This window comes from Nerophis lumbriciformis, linkage group LG20, assembly GCF_033978685.3.
Source record: "Nerophis lumbriciformis linkage group LG20, RoL_Nlum_v2.1, whole genome shotgun sequence".
NCBI classification, from domain to species: domain Eukaryota; kingdom Metazoa; phylum Chordata; class Actinopteri; order Syngnathiformes; family Syngnathidae; genus Nerophis; species Nerophis lumbriciformis.
The window spans coordinates 774,645-787,679 of NC_084567.2; the positions used below are offsets into that span (position 1 = coordinate 774,645).

A 13,035-nucleotide genomic window follows, 5' to 3' on the forward strand; every position below is an offset into this window, starting at 1 on the left:
AATGTGATATTTACGTATTTACTAAGACAATTTGATGTAATATTTATGTACTAAATACAGTTAAATGCGAAATGTAGATATTTACTAAGACAATTAAATGTGACATTTATGTATTTAATGTGATATTTATGTATTTACTAAGACAAATGTGATATTTAAGTACTAAATACAGTATATTTATGCATTTAATACCATAAAATGTGATATTTATTTATTTACTAAGACAATTAAATGTTATATTTCTGTATTTAATACAGTAAAACGTGATATTTGTATATTTACTAAGACAATTAAATCTGATATTTATGTATTTAATGCAGTTAAATGTGATATTTATGTATTTACTAAGACAAATGTGATATTTAAGTACTAAATACAGTATATTTATGCATTTAATACCATAAAATGTGATATTTATGTATGCACTAAGACAATTAAATGTGATATTTATGTATTTAATGCAGTTAAATGTGATATTTATGTATTTACTAAGACAAATGTGATATTTAAGTACTAAATACAGTATATTTATGCATTTAATACCATAAAATGTGATATTTATTTATTTACTAAGACAATTAAATGTTATATTTCTGTATTTAATACAGTAAAACGTGATATTTATATATTTACTACGACAATTAAATGTGATATTTATGTATTAATACAGTTAAATGTGATATTTATGCATTTAATACCGTAAAATGTGATATTTATGTATTTACTAAGACAATTAAATGTGACATTTATGTATTTAATGCAGTTAAATGTGATATTTATGTATTTACTAAGACAAATGTGATATTTAAGTACTAAATACAGTATATTTATGCATTTAATACCATAAAATGTGATATTTATGTATGCACTAAGACAATTAAATGTGATATTTATGTATTTAATGCAGTTAAATGTGATATTTATGTATTTACTAAGACAAATGTGATATTTAAGTACTAAATACAGTATATTTATGCATTTAATACCATAAAATGTGATATTTATTTATTTACTAAGACAATTAAATGTTATATTTCTGTATTTAATACAGTAAAACGTGATATTTATATATTTACTACGACAATTAAATCTGATATTTATGTATCAATACAGTTAAATGTGATATTTATGCATTTAATACCGTAAAATGTGATATTTATGTATTTACTAAGACAATTAAATGTGATATTTATGTATTTAATACAATTAAATGCAACATTTATGTACTAAATACAGTTAAATGCGAAATTTAGATATATACTAAGACAATTAAATGCGACATTTATGTATTTAATGCAGTTAAATGTGATATTTATGTATTTACTAAGACAAATGTGATATTTAAGTACTAAATACAGTATATTTATGCATTTAATACCATAAAATGTGATATTTATTTATTTACTAAGACAATTAAATGTTATATTTCTGTATTTAATACAGTAAAACGTGATATTTATATATTTACTACGACAATTAAATCTGATATTTATGTATTAATACCGTAAAATGTGATATTTATGTATTTACTAAGACAATTAAATGTGATATTTATGTATTTAATACAATTAAATGCAACATGTATGTACTAAATACAGTTAAATGTGATATTGATGTATTTACTAAGACAATTAAATGTGATATTTACATATTTGACCACCAAATAAATGTGTTTTAATGTGAGGATGAACAAAGGCCAGACATGAACATAAAATGGTGTGACAATGAGTCTTTGTGTGGGTCACATGACCAAGGTGGCAGGTCAGCTGTTCTCCTGCTTCTTGGAGAAGGTGCCCAGCTGTTTGGTGTTGGCGTCCTTCAGCTGCTCCAGCTGCCGCTGACCCCGTCGGTACAAATACTCGATGTGCATCACGTCCGTCTTCTTCATGCCAGCGTTCTCCCTGAACTCGTCTCGGATGCGAGGCAGGAAGCCCGGCTTGTCGTGTCCGGCCCGCAGGAACTGTCGGTACAGAGCCAGGACCTGCTTCTGCAGCTGGCTGTGGCGCGCCATCACGCCTCTTTGTGGCGCCTGGCTGCGGCTAAAAGTGCATCACGGGCTGCTGGGGGCGTGGTCACAGACTGCTGGGGGCGTGGTCACAGACTGCTGGGGGCGTGGTCACAGACTGCTGGGGGCGTGGTCACAGAACGCACCACGACGGTGAATGGTCTTCATCTGGAGGAACAAAACACACATCTTTAACGGGGTTTCTGAATGTATCTAGTTTGATGCTTTTTTAATGCCACTTCAATTTAATTAGTTATTATAAATAGCGAAGTGTATTATATTTATACAGCGCTTTTTCTCTAGTGACTGCTTTACATAGTGAAACTCAATATCTAAGTGACATTTAAAGCAGTGTGGGTGGCACTGGGAGCAGGTGGGTAAAGTGTCTTGCCCAAGGACACAACGGCAGTGACTAGGATGGCGGAAGCGGGGATCGAACCTGCAACCCTCAAGTTGCTGGCACGGCCACTCTACCAACCGAGCTATACCGCCCCGTAAATATTTATGATACGTCAAAAACTAAAACAAAATAATAAGCATTGGACAAGGACAATCTTGAATGGTTGACATGAACTTACTCTCTAGTGGATTAGAATTGGCTATCAAGACAGTTAAACCTGAGATTATTTATTTTGTAGTGGTAGCGGCAGCTGCCCGGCGTGGTGGCGTGGTGGCTACAGCTGAAATTAATTTGATGGTCACGGCAAAGAAATCGTTAACTGCCCGACTTGTGATTAGCTCATAGCAATATTTATTTTTAATACCTCTGGAAATCAAATGTAATACTTTTTAATGACCCCCATAAATCCTGTTCAAACAACCACAATCCAAAGTAAGTAAGTTACTGATTTGCTTTGGGGGGTTTTCTGTGGTGGTAGCGGCAGCTGCCAGTTGTGGCTACACCACAAGTTGCAAAGAAATGTGGCATGTTAACTGCTGCCTGCCTTTAATCACCGACTTGTGACTGGCTAATTGCAATATACAGGTAAAAGCCAGTAAATTAGAATATTTTGAAAAATTTGATTTATTTCAGTAATTGCATTCAAAAGGTGTAACTTGTACATTATATTTATTCATTGCACACAGACTGATGCATTCAAATGTTTATTTCATTTAATTTTGAGGATTTGAAGTGGCAACAAATGAAAATCCAAAATTCCGTGTGTCACAAAATTAGAATATTGTGTAAGGGTTAAATTTTGAAGACACCTGGTGCCACAAACTAATCAGCTGATTAACTCAAAACACCTGCAAAGGGCTTTAAATGGTCTCTCAGTCCAGTTCTGAAGCCTACACAAACATGGGGAAGACTTCAGATTTGACAGCTGTCCAAAAGGCAACCATCGACACATTGCACAAGGAGGGAAAGACACAAAAGGTTATTGCTGAAGAGGCTGGCTGTTCTCAGAGCTCTGTGTCCAAACACATTAATGGAGAGGCAAAGGGAAGGAAAAACTGTGGTCAGAAAAAGTGTACAAGCGATAGGGATCACCGCGCCCTGGTCAAGATTGTGAAAAAAAACCCATTCAAAAATGTGGGGGAGATTCAGAAGGAGTGGACAGCTGCTGGAGTCAGTGCTTCAAGATCCACCACCAAGAGACGCTTGAAAGACATGGGTTTCAACTGCCGCATACCTCGTGTCAAGCCACTGTTGACCAAGAAACAGCGCGAAAAGCGTCTCACCTGGGCTAAGGAAAAAAAGAGCTGGACTGCTGCTGAGTGGTCCAAAGTCATGTTTTCTGACGAAAGCAAATTTTGCATTTCCTTTGGAAATCGAGGTCCCAGAGTCTGGAGGAAGACAGGAGAGGCACAGGATCCACGTTGCCTGAAGTCTAGTGTAAAGTTTCCACCATCAGTGATGGTTTGGGGTGCCATGTCATCTGCTGGTGTCGGTCCACTCTGTTTCCTGAGATCCAGGGTCAACGCAGCCGTCTACCAGCAAGTTTTAGAGCACTTCATGCTTCCTGCTGCTGACCTGCTCTATGGAGATGGAGATTTCAAGTTCCAACAGGACTTGGCGCCTGCACACCGCGCAAAATCTACCCGTGCCTGGTTTACGGACCATGGTATTTCTGTTCTAAATTGGCCCGCCAACTCCCCTGACCTTAGCCCCATAGAAAATCTGTGGGGTATTGTGAAAAGGAAGATGCAGAATGCCAGACCCAAAAACGCAGAAGAGTTGAAGGCCACTATCAGAGCAACCTGGGCTCTCATAACACCTGAGCAGTAACAGAAACTCATCGACTCCATGCCACGCCGCATTAACGCAGTAATTGAGGCAAAAGGAGCTCCAAGCAAGTATTGAGTATTGTACATGCTCATATTTTTCATTTTCATACTTTTCAGTTGGCCAACATTTCTAAAAATCCCTTTTTTGTATTAGCCTTAAGTAATATTCTAATTTTGTGACACACGGAATTTTGGATTTTCATTTGTTGCCACTTCAAATCATCAAAATTAAATGAAATAAACATTTGAATGCATCAGTCTGTGTGCAATGAATAAATATAATGTACAAGTTACACCTTTTGAATGCAATTACTGAAATAAATCAAGTTTTTCAAAATATTCTAATTTACTGGCTTTTACCTGTATATAATTTTAATACCTCTGGAAATCTAATTTAATGATTTTGAATGCCATGTAAGGCCTTAACTTTTGTAAAATCTAGTTATTGCTTTGAAATGACCCCCTGTTTAAACTACTCCCATGCGCCCCAATCGAAGGTTAGTAAGTTACTAGTTTGATGCTGTGAATGTGTTGTCCGTCTACCGGTAATTGTAATAAATGCAGACGAGTCGTGTTGGCTGAGTTCTCAATGTTTACTCACACATTGTAAATAATGTCAAAAATGCAATGTATATACTCTGATGATGAACTTGTGTAATGACCAGAGGTGGGTAGTAACGCGCTACATTTACTCCGTTACATCTACTTGAGTAACTTTTGGGATAAATTGTACTTCTAAGAGTAGTTTTAATGCAACATACTTTTACTTAAGTATATTTATAGAGAAGGAACGCTACTTTTACTCCGCTACTTTTATCTACATTCAGCTCGCTACTCGCTACTAATTTTTATCGATCTGTTAATGCACGCTTTGTTTGTTTTGGTCTGTCAGACAGACCTTCAAAGTGCCTGCCTTACTGGTGACGTTTCACTTCGTTCCACCAATCAGATGCAGTCACTGGTGACGTTGGACCAATCAAACAGAGCCAGGCGGTCACATGACCTGACTTAAACAAGTTGAAAAACTTATTGGGGTGTTACCATTTAGTGGTCAATTGTACGGAATATGTACTGTACTGTGCAATCTACTAATAAAAGTTCCAATCAATCAATCAAAAGTGTGAAGAAAAAAGATACTTTTTTATTTCAACCGCACGAGGACGTTCCTGTCTTCACAATAAAAGTGCCGCTCCATCGCGCCTGCACTTTCAAAATAAGAGTCTCCGAAAGCCAGCGCAAACAAGCTAGCAAGCTACGGAGTTTGCCGCCAATGTATTTCTTGTAAAGTGTATAAAAACGAATATGGAAGCTGGACATATAAGATGCCAAAAACCCACCACTTTCATGTGGTATTAGACAGAAAGGAGGAACTTTTCTTCTCCTCCATTTGAAAACGTGGACGTTATCATCACTACTGTCTGATTACAATCAACGCAAGTCATCAGAATCAGGTAATACACCAACTTATATTCTTGTCTTCATGAAAGAAAGGAATCTATATGTGTTAAACATGCATGTATATTCATTAAAACACCTTTAACATGTAAACAAAAACGGCAAAATAAATAAATATAAATGATATACTGTATATATATATATATATATATATATATATATATATATATATATATATATATATATGTGTGTGTGTGTGTGTATATGTTACTCATCAGTTACTCAGTACTTGAGTAGTTTTTTCACAACATACTTTTTACTTTTACTCAAGTAAATATTTGGGTGACTACTCCTTACTTTTACTTGAGTAATAAATCTCTAAAGTAACAGTACTCTTACTTGAGTACAATTTCTGGCTACTCTACCCACCTCTGACCCCGACTTAAACAAGTGTAAAAACTTATTGGAGTGTTACCATTTAGTGGTCAATTGTACAGAATATGTACTGTGCAATCTACTAATACAAGTTTCAATCAATCAATCAATCTCACTGCTCATAGCCACATTCTAGCTGCCGCCATGACGACATACAACAACACTCCACGGGGCTACCGCGCATGCTCGTCACTACTGTTGCATGCTGGGTAGTGTAGTTCTTAAATGTCCTATCTCATAACATCACAGCGAACCAATCCAACTGAATTTATATACTAAACAAAAAAGCGCATTTAATTACATTTGATTAAATTTAAAAATCCGAATTTCATTTAAATAAAATAAATTCCCCATAAATGAAGGACTACGCAGTTTATGAATATATTGCATCATTATCACAATTACAAGTTAAAATATTTAGAATTGAGAGCAACAACAAGAGGACAAAAGTACCTTAAAGAGTAACATATTTATAAAAGTGAATGTATAAATGATGATGATGATGCTACATGTTAGCATGGTTTGGTTTAGGACGAATAAATGTTGCTGCTCGAATGTTGAACATAATACCGCTGATTGTACACATAAGACAACAGGCTGAGAAAATAAGAGGCTCGGAGAACAAAAGCGACTCACAGGTTTGATGGTCAGTCAAATGTTTCCGTCTGCGAAGCGAAGACAACAACAACCTTGTTAGCTAAGTTAGCCTAGCCTAGCATTGCTTAGTTAACGTTGAGCTGGAGGGCGTTGCGGGACCGGAACACATGACGGACCATCAACACGAGCTTCCGGTTGTTGATTTAATCATGACAAAGGCCGACAAAGAGCTGGATAAACATGACGATATTTTTGTAACCTATAATTTACATATCTTCTATTTTTATGATTTCACGTTTACATCGCCAAATGTAACACGGAGGCTTTTATACTGGAAAAACTCCAAAGTGAAAGCGTGAGCACTTCCTGTTGAGCATAACCGGCTCATCTGTCAAAACAGCAGAACAGGTTTGTTGTCTTCCTTGTTAAAACTACATTAGAACTGTTTGATAGCGAATGTAAATATGTATGATACGTCAAATGCACAAAGTAAAATATCTTGAGATGAACACGGCGGTCTTCTCACTATAATTGGCAAAGTTATATTTTGTATGACTCTGCTTCATTGGTGTTGTTGTTTGTGGTTACCAGTAGGAAGAACCATGTCGAGCTGCATGAATAACTTGGCTTTAATAAAGACTTCAGGAGGACAGCAATTTTACATACGCACTGCATGAGAGAGTGGTAATAACTGATTCCCTGATGTGCACACCCTGGTGGTGTGTTCGAAAATTACAACAACAAAACAGTCATTTTACCAAATGATCTACATCCTTCCCTTTTAGTTAAGAGTCTTTCATAAAAAACAAAAGCAGATAAGTGAAATGAATATCTATATGTAACAGAGATTAAATCTCTTAACTGTGTAGGGTAAGTACAAACAATTCACTATCTGTATGAAATATCTAAACACATCACAGAACAGGTAGAAAAAATACTATCTCTCAAAATAAATCACATGTACATTTGTTTTTTGTTTTTTCTTACTGCACATACTTTGGATTGGGTCTACACACTCGACCTGCACGTGTTGTATAAGCTGTGTCAGTCTGCGTCATGAATCTGGGTCGAATTGGTGATGCACTTTCCGTTTGCCTAATCACTGTCTCTTCTGACACCATGTTGTTGTTTGTGGTTACCAGTAGGAAGAACCATGTCGAGCTGCATGAATAACTTGGCTTTAATAAAGACTTCAGGAGGACAGCAATTTTACATACGCACTGCATGAGAGAGTGGTAATAACTGATTCCCTGATGTGCACACCCTGGTGGTGTGTTCGAAAATTACAACAACAAAACGGTCATTTTACCAAATGATCTACAATTGGTACATGGAACATTGACATGTCTAGTTTTTTAACAACATGGGCGCTCTTTTTGTAATATTGACTTATGGCGAGTAAAAGTGATACCGTGGAAATTGTGGAGAGTATTTTGTGAGCGGCAGTCGCTGGTGTTGTCCACAAGGGGGCGGCACAGTTGAGACAGCCAGTCACGTGGGTTCCGGCGACATGGAGGCGGAGCTTCGTCAGGTGGAGGAGGAGGTGCAGGTGCTGCTGAGCGGCCAGGGGTCGGAGGTGACGGCGTACGACGACGTGGGCCTGGAGCAGAGCAAGCCCGCCTCGCTGAAGAACAACACCACCTACATCGTCAGCGCCATCATCTTTAACCACAAGGTAGTCTTTGGGAAAACTGCTTCCTGTTTCTATTTACCATACTTGCCAACCCTCCCGAATTTTCCGGGAGACGCCCGAAATTCAGCGAATCACCCGAAAACCTCCCGGGACAAATATTCTCCCGAAAATCTCACGATTTTCAGCCGGAGCTGGAGGGGGCGTGGCCTCTATGTGTGTGTGTGTGTGTGTGTGTGTGTGTTCTTGTATTTCTACCCTTCTTGAGACATCAAGAAGGAAACGTAGCTTCCATATGAGGACCGGTAAACACGTTAGGACATAAATCATGGTCCCAATACGGGAAACCATTGCATCTAATAGAGAGCCAAATACTAGAGTCCGTGAACATTGCTCCAAAGTCAGGTTTTTTTTTTTTGATTTAATGCATACTTGCCAACCCTCCCGAATTTTCCGGGAGACTCCCGAAATTCAGCGCCTCTCCCAAAAACGTCCCAGGACAAATATTCTCCCGAAAATCTCCCGATTTTCAGCCGGAACTGGAGGCCACGCCCCCTCCAGCTCCATGCGGACCTGAGTGAGGACAGCCTTTTTTCACTACAGGAGGACAACAGGGTGACAAGAACTAAATCATCCAGACTAGAGATACATTGTATTATTATGTTTATCTTGCCTAAAAATAAATATATTTATTAATTAAAAAAAAAAACTAAATACATTTTTACTATATTTTGCTGAAAACATCAAAATTAATTGTATTTTTATTTGTATTTTTTCTGACCCCTTATTACATCCAGCCATAGAATTATACATTAAAATAAACATATTTGAAATAATTAATTTTAAATTATCATAATAATTCATTTAAAATGACCATATTTATTTTTTTAAATAATTGCTTGTTTATCAACAACTTTAGCATTTTATTCATTACATTTTGAAGCTCTCAGAAGCCAAGTTATGTTATATATTCATGTTATATTTATGCAAGTTTGAAGTATCAATTATCTAAACACAGTTTTGTTTGCATATTTTCAGGATATATATATATATATATATATATATATATATTTATATATTTATATACATATATACATATATATGTATGTGTGGGGAAAAAAATCACAAGACTACTTCATCTCTACAGGCCTGTTTCATGAGGGGGTTCCCTCAATCATCAGGAGATTTTAATGGGAGCATTCACATACCATGGTTTATATAGGGCACAGAGTGGGTGGGTACAGGCTGGCGTAGGGGCGTGGTGATTGGCTCATGTGTTACCTAGGAGGTGTTTCCGTCTGTGGCGGCATGCTGTTACAATTTCGCTGCGCTTGTTGAGGGATGACAGGTCTGGACGGTAAATGATAAACAGTTTCTCTTTCAAGCATAGGTTGCATCTTTTATTACCACTATTGTAAGGTGTGCTGGATGCAAGAATTTGCCATGTTATTGAATATTCAACATTATTGTCTTTGAGGTCCCAAATGTGTTTGCTGAGTTCTGTGGTATTCCGCAGGTTTTGGTTCCTGAAAGAAGCCTTGTGATTGTTCCATCTGGTTTTAAACTCTCCCTCGGTTAATCCTACATATGTGTCGGATGTGTTAATGTCCTTGCGTGTTACCTTAGATTGGTAGACAACTGATGTTTGTAAGCACCCCCCGTTGAGAGGGCAATCAGGTTTCTTGCGGCAGTTGCAGCCTTTGTTGGTTTTGGGGTCGCTCTGTCCGGGGGCCGACGGCTCATTTGCAATTGTTTTGTTGTGGTTTGAGATAATTTGTCGTATATTGTTCATACAGCTGTAGCTCAGTTTAATGTTGTTCTTGTTGAATACTTTTCTTAGGGTGTTGCCTTTGGGGAAGTGTTTGTCAATCAGACTGAGGAATTTGTGGCCAATGTTAGTTGAGACGTTTTTGCTGTATGGGGGGTTGTACCAGATGATGATGTTTCGTTTTCTGTTCTTTTTTGGTTGGTTTCCTGGCGTGGGTTCATAGGTGAGGGTGAAATTGTATCCGCTTTCATCAAGGGCTTTTTGGTACGGGGGGGGGTTGCTTGGTCAAATTCAGCTTTGCTAGATGACAGCATCGATGGCTTTTTATTAATTCCGGTAGGTATTCTTTTCGTGGTGGTGGGTGGGTGGTTGCTGTCATGGTGCACGTATTGGAGTGTTGTGTTGGGTTTCGTGAATGGTTGGTAGCTGTTATTTCTCAGGTTGAAAGTGACGTTGAGGAAGTTGACGGTTTGCTTTACTGTCAATATACTCCTCCCCTCTTAACCACGCCCCCAACTACGCCCCACCCCACCCCCCACCTCCCGAAATCGGAGGTCTCAAGGTTGGCAAGTATGCTATTTACACCTCAAAATAACCTTGTTTACAACAGGTGTGTTCAAAGTGCAGCTCGGGGGCCACTTTTTAACCACCATCGTTAGCATTAGCATATCACTGTTAGCATGCTAGTTTGTTTTTAGCTAATTTTTTTGTTACTTGACGCTATCTGTCCAGTGTGCTAACTGCTAGCATTTCAGTTAGGCTTTGGCTCGTCAGCATTCACACAAAATTCCTACCAAATTTGCATTTTCGGAGAAAATAAATTGATACATTGTATTTGTTTTGGAGGCAAAAACTGTGTGTGTGTGTGTGTGTGTGTGTGTGTGTGTGTGTGTGTGTGTGTGTGTGTGTGTGTGTGTGTGTGTGTGTGTGTGTGTGTGTGTCAGGAGGAGGTGCTGATGGTGCAGGAGGCCAGGAAGGACTGTTACAAGAAGTGGTATCTTCCGGCAGGGAAGGTGAAGAAGGGCGAGAGCCTGCGGGAGGCGCTGCTGAGGGAGGTGAGTCCCTGTAAGCCCCGCCCCTTTCCCATCTGGAGGGCGTGACCTTGGTGCTGCACAGGTGAAGGAGGAGGCGGGGGTGGAGTGCGAGCCAATCACCCTGCTGCTGATCGAGGAGCAGGGACCGCAGTGGATCCGCTTTAACTTCCTGGCGGCGGTCACAGGTCTGGTCTTTGTGGGCGGGGCCCCGGGCTGCGGGTGAGTTGACCTGCCGCTGTGCTTCCAGGCGGGGCCGTCAAGAGTCCGTCGTCGGCCGATAAGGAGTCTCTCCAGGCCGCCTGGTGGGACCGAAGCACGGCCCTCAAACTGCGAGGGCGGGACATCCTCAGGCCCATCGAGTGCGGGCTGAAGTACGTGTCACATGTCACGCGTCACGTGTAACGCCACTCTAGCGTCTTTCTGACCCCGCTGCTGCGTTCAGGTACCATCGGGACCCCTGGCACCCCGTCACCTTGCCGACGGACCAGAGCTGCCGTCACACGGTCCAGAGACTGGTCCTGGTCTTCGTCACCTCTGAAGAGCGGGTCTGGATCCTGCTGGTCAAAGGTAGGCCGAGGCCAGCGCCCGCGTGTGTGTGTGTTCCCGCCCGTCCTCACCCTCTCTCGTGCCCCCGCAGCCCCGAGGCTCCACCTCCCCGTGGCGGCGGCGGTCAAGACGCACGCCGTCAGCTGGGCGGCCGACGCGGTGGCACGGGACGCCATGCCGGCGTGCTACTACGAGCACAAGCTGACCACGCTGGGCGTCCTCGGCCTGCAGCACCACGGGCGCCAGCACGGCAAGACGGACGGCGTGTGCTTCAACACGCTGGTGGCGTTGAAGCCCGACCACGCCAAGCGCGACGAGGACGGCGCCGCGCTGCAGCTGCCGGCGCCGCGCCAGCCACCTGGCGTGGACAACCCTCGCTACGTCTGGCAGGAAGTCCTCCATGCCGGCCTGCGGGGGAAACTTCTGGAGAAGATCAGGAAGACGGCCATCTTGCCGCTGGACAGCCTCTACTGACCCCTGCTGGACGTGCGTCTTTTCCAAGGTGGCTGCTGGTTGAGGGAGCTCCTCATCTTTTATGCCCTTTGGTCAGGATCCTTTTGAATGTTTGCGCCTGCTGGCTCTCTGACACGCCCAGAGACCGGAGGAGATGCGGACCAGGGGGCGGGGCCGCACAGCTGGACACTTCCGGCTCCCTGGACCACGGGGTTCAAACTCAAAGACCGCCACCTCATTTGATACAACCCGCTGATGCCTGCGTCAATAAAGTCAAGTCTTTGACAGATGATCTTATTTTGCAGCTTCTAGAAAACTTCTTGTTTTTATCTGCTCTGTTGTCCATCAAACTGCACGCGAGAAATGACACATTTTACAGTAACATTCTGGCAGACAGTTTTTACCGTAAAATTTACAGTAGTTTTTACAGCCCATTAATGTAAATGGAAAAACCGTACCACTTTTTTTTTTCCACGGTAAAATTCTGGCAACAGAGCTGCCAGTAAAAAAAAACTGGTACCGTTCTTACATTTACAGTAATACACTGTAAAAACATGAGTTGTGGATTTGAGCTTAAAAAAAGTTAGCAATTTACAGTAATATGCTGTAAAGAACACTGCAAATTTGACAATAAAATTCTGGCCACTGAGGTGCCAGTTTTTTTTAGTAGTTTTTACAGCTTCTTACTGTAAATGGAAAAAACTGTACCACTGTTTTTTGACAGTAACATTATGGCAACTGAGCTGCCAGTGAGGAATAATGTTTTTCCATTTACAGTAATACACTGTAAAAACAACATATTTTACATTTAAAACAATTTTTACAGTAAAAAAAAAACAGCACATTTGACAATAAAATCCTGGCGACTGAGCTGCCAGTTTTTACAGCTTATTACTGTAAATGGAAAAACTGTACCACTGTTTTTTGACAGTGAAATTGTGGC

The 13,035-nt window shown here is 40.4% G+C and overlaps 2 protein-coding genes across 2 annotated transcripts; one reads left to right on the forward strand and one right to left on the reverse strand.

Moving 5' to 3' along the window:
- Positions 1–1,582: 1,582 nt before the first annotated feature.
- sdhaf1 (succinate dehydrogenase complex assembly factor 1) lies at positions 1,583–6,847 on the reverse strand. The gene is made up of 2 exons (XM_061980970.2): positions 6,701–6,847; positions 1,583–2,173 (listed from the first exon to the last, which is right to left on the reverse strand). The coding sequence occupies exon 2, from the start codon at positions 2,009–2,011 to the stop codon at positions 1,763–1,765; it is 249 nt and encodes an 82-aa protein (XP_061836954.1). The 5' UTR covers positions 2,012–2,173; positions 6,701–6,847; the 3' UTR covers positions 1,583–1,762.
- Positions 6,848–6,912: 65 nt separating this feature from the next.
- Positions 6,913–12,658, forward strand: nudt18 (nudix (nucleoside diphosphate linked moiety X)-type motif 18). The gene is made up of 7 exons (XM_061980972.2): positions 6,913–7,069; positions 8,128–8,336; positions 11,004–11,114; positions 11,176–11,278; positions 11,341–11,464; positions 11,536–11,660; positions 11,731–12,658. The coding sequence occupies exons 2-7, from the start codon at positions 8,172–8,174 to the stop codon at positions 12,111–12,113; spliced, it is 1,011 nt and encodes a 336-aa protein (XP_061836956.2). The 5' UTR covers positions 6,913–7,069; positions 8,128–8,171; the 3' UTR covers positions 12,114–12,658.
- Positions 12,659–13,035: the final 377 nt, after the last annotated feature.